This window comes from Lissotriton helveticus, chromosome 11, assembly GCF_964261635.1.
Source record: "Lissotriton helveticus chromosome 11, aLisHel1.1, whole genome shotgun sequence".
Taxonomy (NCBI): Eukaryota; Metazoa; Chordata; class Amphibia; order Caudata; family Salamandridae; genus Lissotriton; species Lissotriton helveticus.
In genome coordinates, this window is record NC_136072.1 from 938,782,959 (window position 1) to 938,796,575 (window position 13,617).

Consider the following 13,617-nt stretch of genomic DNA (forward strand, 5'->3'; position numbering starts at 1 on the left):
CAAAAGGCGACTGCTCAGCGTTACCGATCAACTATCCACTCAATTATACATACATAATCGATGCAAACTCCGTCCCTTTTGCTCGAATCCCTGGAGTGGGGGATAGAGTGATTCCAAACATGGACAGGAGAAGCTTGTTAATCGCAGACGCACACATGGGTGAGGGTCTTGGACACCTCAAACTGAAAGATTCTCTGGAAGAATTACAATCACGGTACTGGTGGCCAGGCATGAGCCTGCATTACACCATGTTTGTAAAAAACTGCCTAAACTGCAACAGAGATCGCAGTGGGGAGAGAAACAGTTTAATACCTCGTCGTATCAAGGCAGATAATATGACCAATAAAAAGCAGGGCTTGCGATTAACATATACAGGCTAGTTTCCACTTATAATGTAGATCACCAGCACTCGGCTGACGTCCGGACTGTTATACAAAGATTTGCGAGTCTAAATGGCATATACGCTAAGAGCATGCTACGTTCGACCATTGTTTTCACTCAAGCCCACCAGCCTGGGGGGAAACATGGCCGAATGAGCACAGTCCAGCGGGAATCTTCTCACTTCCTTCCTGAGGGTACGGGATGGTGTAAAGAAAAAACCAAGGCAGAAAGCAATCTATAATGGAAAGGATATTAGGTTCGGGAGCTGGGTGGGTCAAACATCTAATAAGTGTCCAACGTAGTCTAAATAACTTGCCAAGAAATTCTCTGAAGGGATTCAGTCCGTACGAATTATTATTTGGAACTAGAATGATTATCTCTGACCTCGACAGTCAGACTTCAGTGGTTAAAGAAAAAAGCTTTGATGTCAAAGACCGTTTGGCTATTTTGCAGGACTTAAACAAAACAAGAAAAGACCTGAGCAACATACAGTTGAAACAACAGCCAACAACCACTGAAGAATCACCACCTGTCCCAGCAAGACCTGTCTGGATTCCAAAAGTCGGGGATCTAGTCAGGGAGAAGATCGCGGTAAAGAAGGAATTTGGGCCTTCTTACAGAAAATCAGTTCCTGTCTTGTCTGTCAACGGGACAAGATCAATTGTACTATCGCCACTTGCTGGTAAAAAGGAGAACCGAGTTGTATCCATCGACCTGGTAAAACCACAACATGTGGCCGATAACAAACAGTAGGCCAAGTGGACTCCCAATAAGTAGCAGAACACCAAGGTTTGCTACCAATACAGAGGTCCTAACAAAGAGGCTCATCACATTCGAAACGCCTACAGAAGAACAACAAGGACTATGCAACAATGCAATAGAACTCAGACCTCTGACAACCCAAATAAAAACATTTAGCAGAGACACACCAATCTACAATGAAGTACCAAGTGACAATGCAAGAAACAAAAATCCTGAAGCAATTGGAACAATTGACAGAACTGCATCCGGGTACTTCATCAACTTCGATGATTCCTCTGAAGGCTTCAGTGAATCAAAGACACAGCCATCATCATCATCATCATCATCATTCAAAATCCTTTAAAGACAAAGCTAAGGAACTTTTGAACCAACTGAAAGAAACATATCTGATTTCTCCATGGATTGAATTTTGGGTGGGTTTTGGTGCATTTATCCTCATACTTTGGCTCATAATGGTATTAACTTTGGGACGCTTCATTGAGGGAAAATATGCTAAAATGGACACAGCAAGTCAGAACATCAACTTGGTCCTCAAACCACACACATCTTCACATGTCGAGAAAAGAGAACTTTCTTCAGCCAACTTCACAGCCATTCCGATACCTGGTGGGGTAGCCTGGGACAACACTGACTATGAAATTTATGGTCCGGTCGAGATCCTGAAATACCCACACCAAATCAAGATCTCCTTGAGTGACTTTGCAAAACCAAACTCATTTGCTGATGATTGGGACTTCGAAAGCATTAATAACATGATGTCTGACTTAGTAATGTCTGCTAAATTTACAAAACATGATTATTTGCAAGGTTCTACAAATTATGACAGTATGTATTGCTATAACCACTATGGTAATCACTTTTTACATAAATCTGCACAACCTAGAAATGTTTTAAATTATAATCAATGGGAACATTGTGCTACACCTCCAAAAGGGAGCTCAAGAACCGTTTACGACAAATATTCATATTTTTCAGGTTTTAACACAAGTAATGCTGAAACATTTTATTTTAAAATGTCAAACAAGACAGGGATGAAAACCATGATAACCAACACAAAATTGATATATTCAGATTCATTCTTCGAAAAAATGAATACTTTTGGATTTGATTATTGGGACAAAAATGTTGATTTGAAAAGTGTTTGGGGTACAAAAGATTGGCAAGTACAGGGTTTAGAAGCTTTGTTTAGAGCCTGCATGATCCCAGAACAAATGATATTTTTAAATGACACTGTTCAACAAACCACCTGTCTTGGCTTAGCCAAAATCAAAGATTTAAATAAACCGTCTATTCCAAAGCCAATAATGTTTAGCAATAACTCTGTAACAGATGAAGAGATAGACGTAAACCATATATTAAACCAAAACAGAACACATCCTGATTGGAAACAATGGTTGATCTGGCCCACAGATACAAATAACTGTCAAGATAGATTCCTGAATGAAACACAGGGTTTCAAAATGACCAGGCCAGACCCTAGATATCCCCAAAGACATCACCCAGGGATAATAACAACCTACAGTGTGGGCAAATTATGCCTTCAATGGCTACAAACTTCCACACTGCCTGAAATTAAGCAACACCTAACTTTACTTACTGATGGTGCTGACTTGCGTGATTTCATACTGGGACCACGCAAACAGCGTCAAAAGCGTTTCATAGCAGCCTCTGTATATGCAGCATACAATGAGGCCTGGAAGGTTACTCAAATTGAGACAGCAGAGAGAATACGGGAAATTGACCGTATTAATTTGGAAAAATCACTTTCTGTAGTGGACAATGGGTTAATGACTCTGTCCTCCAGAATTTTATCTTTGGACAGCATTGTGTCTTCAGCAATCGACATATTATCGCAAGACTTACTGTTATTACAACATGGTCAGTCACAATTGCGTTCTATTGTACAGCTTGGCTGGACGTTACAAAATCTGCGTTCAGGCTATGTGCCTTGGCGTTTAATCAACACAACGTCACTATTCCAAATCTTTAACCTTACTGATAGACAAATCGGTATGGCGCAAAAGGGTGCTGATTATACAATCTTGAGCATTGAAAAACTAGAAAGATTACCAATGACAATGTCAGAACGACCTGTCAGTGAATGGATAATCCACGGAATCATAAATATTCCAATCTCAACCTTCAGGTTTCAATACTGCCAAAAATATATACAGGCTGGCATGTACGAGAAATTGGGAAAGGGGTACCTTAAAACAACTTGGAACCTGCCCTATTCACATGCATGTGTCAGTAATAAAGGACAGAAAGTGTTTCTTAGTGGCAACAATTGTGCTATGTCACTAAGCGGCACGCTTCTGTGTAACGGAATTAGTTTGCATGGAGCCTGTGAAGGGAATTCATACAACCTTTCATGTCGCCAGCAAGGCGCACCTGCAACTGAAATAGAACCTTTTTTCAAAGACTCTATAATGGGAGTTACATTCTTATTGTAGACCGCAAATGTTGTAGTCTTATGCCCGGGACTCCTTATCTAGTCACTACGACTGCGGAGGTCAAGTGCTGTGGACGTTCTTTGTTCCCCAGCTCCTTTCCAGACAGGGAGGCAAGGGCATGGCCCAATTTGAAAATTACTTCTATTCGAATAGATACTTTAAGCAGAATGAAAACAGTGCTTCTTCAGACGCCTACAAGGCTCACGTCATCAAAAGAAACGTATGATCCACAAGTCGCAAGGACGACTGCAGAGATACATACATTATTATCGACTAATTCCCCCGTACATTTCGCGGAAATCCTGAGCGAAATCTTAAATATTTCTGATACCACTGGGGTCTCAAAGGTATTTAAGACAGTATTTTCGATGGCATTAACATCATTCAAAGCCATACTGGGTATTTTTCTAGATTTCGTCCATTCGATTTTTGGCGGACTTCCCCTGATCCTGGGACTAATTGCAGGAATCCTATTCTTGGTCCTTATTTTTCGTTATGGCAACCCATGTCACAGATCAAACTCTCGCGACAATGGAAGATACGATCCTAGCCATTGGATACCGGGACCGGATATCAAAAATCCTGGGACTCTCCCGGCTAAGAGACCTAAACATGACTTGGTTTCTATCATTTCGACCAATGTGGCAAAGGTGTGTTTTACCTGTACTAAGGTGTCTGCTATGCGGAGAAGAATGCGTGTTAGACACCTGTCTGACGCTACAATCGGATGCGCCAGTGGATGCAGATACATTGTTGGTTCCTACCAAGGTTCACGCGTTGTGCTGCCCTCAAAGGCTGCCAATCCTGATGACGGCATTCGTGGAATCTTCACCACTACGATTGAAAAGTAGTGAAGTTCAAGATGAAAGCAGCATCGAACAGGTACGACCTTCTGTCAGCAATGCGAATCAGAATGTCAATGCAGACAATCATGCGCACGAATGCATGGTTACACCTATTTCCGACTTAGTGGAACTTTCCCATGAAGCTGTTGACAGTTTTTTCGAAAGCCTTAATGATATGATGTTCTCTCCAGAACAGAAATAGAGACTTTTGAGCAAGCTCGCACACGGCGTTCCCTGAATTCGGCCTTCAACTTTAAAAATAAAGTCACATGAACAATTTTTCCCACCAGTTCACGGACAGCAATTTTTTAGCAGCCCAAATTATTTTTTACAAAATTTTCGGGACACTTATCTTCTGCTTAAAGTAAGAAACTATTCCTAGAGAACTAAGATTTCTATTTTCAGATACTTTATAAACTTTAGTTGCCCGCTGGGATGTTCACGAATATTTTATTATGTGATGAAATGGTCTCGCACTTCCTTTCTGTATAGCTATGTTAAGAGCCATTTCATGTGTATTTCTCATATACCAAATAAGCAATAATGCATACCAATGCGTGTTTACTTTAGCGTTTAATTCATAGCTTAAGTGCATACAATATATATGACTGCAATTTTTCAGTATATTTGAAAATTTCAAAATGCATTAATGTATTTTGGGGTGGTAAGGTATACACTATACTCTATAGTATGTTGTACTATGTTATACTATGCATAGATTAGTAAATATGACCATAGTTAGCGTGGAGTGGGTGTCATGTATTCCTATAGGTTCTGAATCGATCCCCCTATTCCTGACCCTATTCTGGTTAAACTAACTATCAAGTTAACTAACAGTCAGCCCATGAGGCAAGAAAAGCCCCCATGATGCAGATACCGTTATCTGACGCAGTCACACTACGGCACAGGAACGTGTTATCTGATTAGGTCATAACGCTTGAGATCTAATTAGACAAGCGACATTCCTCCAGCCCCTGATAAGGCATACGACGTTCTCATAACAAATCAAACCTATGACAACCTGGAAAATCCGTGCGGCCATTGTTTTGATTTCACAGAGAACTTTAGTAAAGAATGTGCTAACGAGCAAGTCGTATGACATCTTTATTAACGTATCTATGTCCATCCTTACGTCAATCTCGGCACCTTTAAGGTATAAATATTGCCGATCTTGCCCTATGCAAACACACGCGTGGTGACGAGACGGAGCAGCCATACTTGCCGAAGCCGAGAGCAGAAGCAGACCCTGCTGGCAGCAGCCCCGCCTTCCTGACGCGCTGAGAGACGCGCTGCTATCTCAAGCCGAGAGACCCAGCACCGGCGCTTCTGGGCAGCCCTCGCAGGCAGCTTGGAATATCGAGAGCAGAGAAAGAGATACCATTCCTCATTCATCCTAAATTCCAGGTACAGAACTGAATAACCTCTCACAGAGAATTCTTTAGTTATTCACTTGGCAAAAACAAACTTAACTTAAACTGTAACTTTCTATTCCCGCCCACGCATTAGACTTAGGTCAGGTACACGGGGTAGGCGTATTTAGAAACACCAGTTGAGTACGTTTAGTCAAATGTATATGTGTATGTAAATATATTTTAATCATTTTAAACATCATATGGCTCAGAAACCATATCAATGTTTTTACAGTATTATTTTATACTATTGCTTTTAATGTATGCACTTTACTTAACTATAAGTATTGCAATAATATCGATCCATTTTTCTTGTACGAGAAAAGAGACTGATCAATAAATAACACCTTTTTATTGAACACGCCCGTCTCTTCCTTTTCTCTACAATCTGATGAGACTAAGAATGCACGTACTGACTGAGTAAAATAATTGCCTTGTGCTCACACGACTCTCGAGATTGACTCTTGATTAGGGGAGAGCAAAGTTGTCATGTTCTATGGTTGTCAGAAACTAAATCCCTTCTTGTCTAATCAGGGGAGTTAATTCTTCCCTGAACATTCGAGAAAGTTTCTAGCGAACTCTGAGCTACGCTGGCAAACCCAAAACTTAAGTCTAGTATCGACAGTAGTAGACCTAGTTAACGTCTGGCCTAGGCCTTTACTGCTGTAGGTATTATTCCAATGCGCAGAGCCTATTGGGAAGATAGGAACTACACTACACCATAGAAAGAACTCCTACACTCGGGAGAGAATAATCGACAAACTAAAGTGATCATTGTGGGACCAGGAGCTAGACGGCTTGGCTTAAGCATCACAATACACAAGAGCCATGTCATGACAACAGGGTCAGGATTCATTGGGTGGGTGGACTCCGCACCCCATCAGATACTAGGTAGGCTGCTATCTATTCCACAGCACCCTGATACAGTTCTGGTAGCAGAGAACGGAAGCATACATGTCGGCCTGGCTGTACCAAGAGACTGGCGAGACGGACATGGACACTTCTTTTCTGCAGTAGATGGGCAGCCAGGCGTGTCAATCATGGGGACCATGCTAACACTAGCTAATAGATGGGATAGTGCTGCTCCAAAGCTTTAGCTCATAAGGGACTTGAAAAACCAGTGGGGAGGAGGCACAATTTATAGTGAAAGAAATACACAAAAAACTAAGTGGGTGGAGTATGTGGCGGTTTGCAGCGAAAGGGGAATGCCCTAACACCCCTATGTATGAGCCACCATTATTTGTTTGGCTGTCAAAGTTATCACTCCTACCTCCATTTTGCATTGATTTAGTGTGTGGTTAAACAGACATTTATAAGCTTTGACTAGTTCCATACCCCCACTTAGGACCTGTGCACAATACTGTAAAAACTGTCTGCAAGGACATTGATACTCTTTACATTGACTGGAATTCATCAGAATTTATAATCTCTCACCATTGGGTTTATTTAATTTGGAGAAGAAAAAAAACAGTTTGTAATTTGGCTTCTCTTGGCATTCTCTCTTTTTTTGCATCGCCTGTTCTCAAAAAAGTTTGTTTGTGTTTTTATTGATAATGTGGTCTCTTTCAAAATTAAGCCATTAGGAAATATTTGCAGTTGTTTTGAGATGCATGTTTCCGGCTTCATTATGTTTACCAACAAAATGACTGGACACCTGTGTGCACAATCCTGCTGTTTCATGACACAAATGTAAACAGATATGGCTTATATTCTGCTGGGAGTAGCATCATAAGTAATTGCAATCCATCAGCCGCTGGTGCAGATTTTGAACTGCAAGAGTGTATGGGCATATCCTTGAGGCACAGCCTTTACTGCCTAGCTTGGCGTGGTAAGTAATACTGGATGACAAGGCCAATGTCACCAACCTTTAAAGAGATTTGTGGATGGTGATTCACTCACTCGCACAAGATTCAAAAGGACAAATACTACAAATTCAAACTAAATGGGCACGTAGACATACTGTGTTTCATATTTGGGAAACAGGCGGAACTGTTGCAAGATAGGCAGTTTCACCCTAGCTGCAGGGCCAGTTTATATGTCGGCGGCGAGGGAATCCCATCACAACGGCGGAGTTTCCTCCCCACCAACAAAGTGGTCTGCCCACCTGACTTATATGCGAGCGGACCATAAGTTTGGCTACGGTGGGGACTACTCAATCACAGCTGTAGCTGTACTTCTCAGACGGTCCAACTGAGAAGGGCTGTCGAAGAATTGGCTATTTGTCCATCCACCCAATTAGGATGGGCCGACATATAGCCCTTTAGTTCTGTCTGTCACTGCTAGGCAAACTCTGGTGGTAAGTGACAGTAAAATACAAAAAAAAAATAAGTTTGTTCCTGAATCAGCAAGTAACAAAATATTTCATTTATTCACCAACCTGTTATGGCATAAAATATTTTTTCATTGACCTCTGGTTTCACCTCATCGAGTGGAACTCGGAGCATTTCAGGAGTAACCCAATGCAAAGAGCTAGAAAAGAGAAAGAACAGTGCATGAAATGCAAGGCTTGGATTAGTATACATAATAAGATAAATGGAATGGATGATGGGCTAGAAACTCTTCCCTGTGTCGCACAGTAATATAAAAGCCTACGAAATGTACTAAAAAGGAGAAGAAGGCACCAAAACTGTGCTGGTGAGCTTGGTTTCAGGTTTTATTGTGATACCTCAGGGACCATGTTTTCAGTTTTTTGGTCTTCCCTTTAGCCAAAACCTTTTGTTTTCTCCTCACCCCTCAATTTAAAGAATACACACATACAAGGATTTTCAGTCAGACCTCTTTATCCATTGCTCTCTTGTGGTATTTCCCCTGTGCACAATGTTAAAAAAGTCTAAAAAGAAGTCCTAGCCAGTGCCAGGGACTAGGGGACCTATGTGCCTTTTTAATTAAAATTGTAAATATTTTCCCTTTCACAATTTTTAATTTGTTTTTAAAATTTCTGTTTAATAAGGTTTTTATTGTTCCACAGATATTGCTAAAGGGATCTTACTGCTGCATGCAGTGCTCTGAATCCCTTGTGTGCACTGCTGCAGCACCCTCGTTTGAATGGTTTTTAAAATTCACGTAGATGGTGAGGTTTGATTTTTTTATACTTTAATTAAAATCATTCAAAGAAAAGCATGCATTGGCAAAGCCACTAGCTCCTAACCGAGATCAGAACAAATGTATTTTCCAATGCTTATATGTAAGGATATGCTGATTAGTACAAGTTAATATTTTTCACTAGGTCATGGTGCCCCTGATTTGAAAGATTTACTCAGTTTAACATTTCATAGTGGTATCATAAGACCCTTTAATTTTAGAGGTGAGCTAATTAGCTTGGTTTTAGGTTGATCAGTGATGGGGTTTCTGGTAGTGTCATGGGGCCCATCTTTTAAATGTAGGCTAAGGAGTGTGCTTTAGTTCTTGTGCTAGTGTTAAGTAGAAAAGTGTTGCTTAAGGTGCACCAATAAACTTGGATGTAGGTTTATAGCCTTGACATAAGCTTATCTCATTTAAAAGTGTGCTGATGTGTTTTAGTCACATTTGATGACAGTGTCATGTGGCGTATCCTATTTAAAGTTTAAGATTCATGGCGGGGACATTGGATACACTTGTTTTAGAAGTGTGGCAATATTGTTTTTTTATTATAATGCCATATGACCAATCTCTTATAAAAGTGTTGATGAGATCAGTTTTAGATTTTATGGTGAAACCATAGGCCCGATCTCTTAATACATGATAAGTTTAATGTCCGGGTTTGTAATAGTATCCTGGGGCCCATCTCTTTTACAAATGTATTGATAAACCCAGGTGGCTGAAACCACACACTATGTCCCTTGAACTCATCAGTCTAGAGTTGTGTTGCTATAACTGCTCTACTAGATCCTGCGACTCATTTTATTTTCTGTAGTTTATTTGAAAGTGTAGACTTCACCCGATGGTAATAGACCGCCCTACAAAATAAGTAATCTAAAATATGAAAAGATTACATACCTGGTTCTGAATTGCAGGAGTTTGAAGTCAAACGTTTGAATAATTTCCGCTGCTTACGCAGACCCTGGAACACTTTTCTGTATTGGTGTATTTCTATGGAGATTACATTGTATCATTTCTTTATCCAGGAGTTCATGTAAAATCATAGACCAGTGCTTCCCAAACCTTTTAAAACCAAAGCCAAATTTTAAGAACGACAAACTTTAGTGACCCACCTAGCTTTAATGGACACGAGGACTTCGATGGTTTTATGTAACTAGAGCAACATGTGGCTGCACACTGTCATTTACAGACAGCACATTTTCCATTGAAATGGCCACTAAACTAAATGTGCACAGACGTACAGTTTTCCTTATAGAACTATTTATTGCACACAAATGTTAGTGTGTGGAAATCAGGTTTCAGTGAATATTTAGGAATTGTGCATCACCAACTAAAGTTTCTTGATTTGCTATGATCTCATTAAAATCTTTGTTTCCCTCACACTTCAGATTCACAAAGACTATGTGCTTCCTTTCTGGGTTCTTAACTGCTGTATGTGTAGAGGTCATTTACAGGCAATTACATTTTGTTATGTGTTACAAACATATTTAAACATCCTACAGACTTTACTTTCCCCCCCTTTCTTTACCCCAAGCAAATTGGTTGCCCACCCTGTCTTGTGGAAGTCAGCAATCCCCATATGCCTGAGCCTCTGTGTAGTTAGGGCATTCACTTTGGCTGCATGAAGTCAGTGACACCCGTATGCCAGGTGGGGGCTACAGCGAAGTCAGGGCCTTTACTCTGGAACGTTGTATCAAAAGGATCCCAGCTGGGGGAGCATCCACAAGGGACCTGCCACAAAAGACCTCTGCCAAGATAACACTAACAGACAGCTGAGGGAGCTGCAGAGAATATGTCCGGAATAGACGTGGGCTGTCTAGGTGCTGTGGTGGCCTGATGCACCATCGGTAAGGATCGCCATCGATGCAGGGATAAAAATAAATAAAAACAATCTCCTTCCTCCTTAAATAGGCTGCAACTATTGCCTTGCCCTTCGAGAAGGCTCATAGGGCCGATTTCAGGCCAAAAGGCAGAACTGTGTACTGATAATGTTTATATCCCACTAGGAATGTCAGGCATTTACTTGGAGCTTGTGATACAGGAATGCGAAAATGAGCTTCCTTAAGGTTTATGGCTCAAACCAGTTTTTTTTTCTTTATGTACCAGTAGATTTGATGGAGAGCCAGCATGCTGAATCTTTTCTTGGCAATAAACTGGTTGACAACTAGCACATCTAAAATGGGATAATATTGTTTCATCTGACTCTTCTTAAAGGTTAGGAAATACCGGGAGTAAAGTCTGTGTTCTGTTGGTACCTTTGCTTTCTCCCGCCTATAGCAACAGATGAGTTTCATGAATTAGTAAAGACAAATTGCCCTTGGAATAAACAGAGCATTTCTTTTGACTGAAGTTTACAACCAATCTGAGGTCATCACTTTCCACTCTTCAAAGTTGGAAGTCACTGCCCTCACCCCCCCCCCCCACACACACACAGGAGTTGGTAACTGGAGGGGTTGTTTGGCCATCATTTTCTGCTGCCAGGTGAATGTCTTCCTCTTGAATTAGATGTTTTTAGGGGGAGTGGGTTTTTGCTTCTGTTACCACTTACGAAGTTGCAGTCTTTGCAATTGTCTCTGATGCTTCTGAGGCTGTTAGAACCATTTCAAGAATTGAACCCTCCGATAAATGTATTGCCAGTCTTTGGGTCTGTGGTTTTTCTGCTCTGCAAGACCAAAAGCCTTTAAGGACTCCATTTCATTTTTCACCCTAAGCATCTCTTCTTCTGTGTGCTGTCTGAAGAGTGCTAATCCGGAAAAAGGCAAATTTGTGATCTTTAGTTACACCTTAGGTTTTAAGGATTACAGACGTAGCCATGAATACCTTAATGGAATGCCATTGAAATAGCCAGGTGCAGCATGCGCAGCAGAGTCTACCGCTGCAATAATAAATAGATTATAAAGCAGGGATCTCTTTAAGCATTTTCATCAAGTCTTGCTTCTGATGTTTTGGCAAATCAGAGACAAATGATTTCATGCTGTCCCATGTATCTCTATGTTATTTGCCTTAGGAGGGATGTAGCAAATGTGAAGGACGTCCCAGCTTCCATCCTGTTGCATTCAACTCCCTTCATTCTTTCTCTGGATGAGCAGCTGATACTGGAGGGGATTCATGGTTTTGCCCGATTGCTGCGACTATCTGAATCTAGCTTAGGATCAGTATTGAGGATTGCTAGGCCTTGCTGAAGAGACTTAAAAAAAATTTAAGCAGGAGAGGTGTTGTTGCTTTGACAGCTGCTCCAGACCCATGACAAGAGGCAACAGATGATTAGGTGCTGCCCTCATATGGAGTGTCTCCAGAAATGAGAGATGCCGTTGGCAGAGTGTCTGAAAAGGAATACTCAGTTTCACCTCTGGTGATAACATCCTGGAATGTTAGAATGCCATCTACTGGAGAGAGTCTGGATGGAGAATGGGCCAGTAAAGTAGGAGGAGCATCAGGAGACAGAATAATCAGACTGAGAATGTGAGTGCTAACACAATGTTCTGCGGACTAACGTGCTTCATGGTGATGTTGTCGTATTTGAAGAGAGTTTTCACTTCCTCAATTGAGGCATCAAAATTGCTTTGGAGGGTTTCTGTGGTGGAAAGAGATCAAGGCGCTCGAGGTATCTGCCTGGGTCTTCAAAATGTACTATCGGCCTTAGTTGACAAAGTGGGAGTAAGGGGGATTTCCAGGATCAGCAGCCAATCTAGGTCAATCCAATCGAGAAACTATGGTTTCTATTCTTTGTTTCTTATTGGAAACTAGGTAAATAAAGACAAGACACATTGCTGGACATGGAGATAAATACATTTGTGACCTCTTTAATGCTGATGGATTGTGCAAGGTTCCTTTAGGTCTCATCGACGATGACTGTCAACATCAATCTTGGGTCCCTGTAGAGTGGTGGCGAGCAGTTCAATGTTGAATGAGCTCTTTTCATTATCGATGTTGAACGTTTGGATGTAGACCATTTAGAATACCATCTATATCAAGGTGTCACTAAGTCAACCGGGCCACCCAAAGGTGATTTCATAGGTCTTGGCCTTAACATTCTATGACTGAGAGCGGTGTGAGTGCCTTCCTCGGCCACTGGACCCCTTCTCTTTAGATCTACCTCTGTGGAGTCTTTTTTCAGATGGTGGCAAACTTACAGAGGCAGGTTGTGAGGCTGACTTTTCTAGCCTCCTCCAATCTTCTTCAGCTCTCATGTACGCATCATGCCCTTAAGCCCGATGCCTTCCGGCAGATCATACGGACCGTGTGGGCATCTGTAACTGCTCTCTTCCTTCCACATGAAGTGCACTTGGAGAAGAGTGAGGACATTCTTACAAAAAGTGCTAATCAGTCGAAAAAAAAATTGAACAGTAGATGTTAAGAAGCTATATATGTATGCCTACTCTACACCAGAATGTATCCCTTTTCATTCTAAACATAAATGTCGCTTCACTGTTATCAAAAAAAAGAATTTAAAAAACTGTGGATGTTAAGATACTATGTAAAAATGTTAAAAATGATTTCTGGACAGAAATATATGAATTTTTCAGAGGTGTGAAACCTCACAGGTGTTCAGAGATTGTTCTAGCAAGTCCAAAAAAGAACAAATTCAGAGACGCAACTGACAGTACAATGCACTGTGGAAAAGGAAACCTCCCAAGTTCCTAAAGAGATAGGTCTTTATTTTTTTTTACTATTAGTGTAAGCTTGCTA

The 13,617-nt window shown here is 41.1% G+C and overlaps 1 protein-coding gene across 2 annotated transcripts in view; it reads right to left on the minus strand.

Annotated features, from left to right (window-relative positions):
• The window catches only part of LOC144792322 (rab5 GDP/GTP exchange factor-like), a 172,101-nt gene that overhangs the window by 74,398 nt on the left and 84,086 nt on the right, over positions 1-13,617 (minus strand). For both annotated transcript variants that reach the window (XR_013602537.1, XM_078667278.1), the window contains exon 7: positions 8,228-8,319. Coding sequence is in view for 1 of the 2 variants with exons in the window: in XM_078667278.1 (XP_078523404.1) it covers positions 8,228-8,319 (92 nt within the window). In the remaining variant the exon portion in view is untranslated. The remainder of the gene's footprint in view (positions 1-8,227; positions 8,320-13,617) is intronic.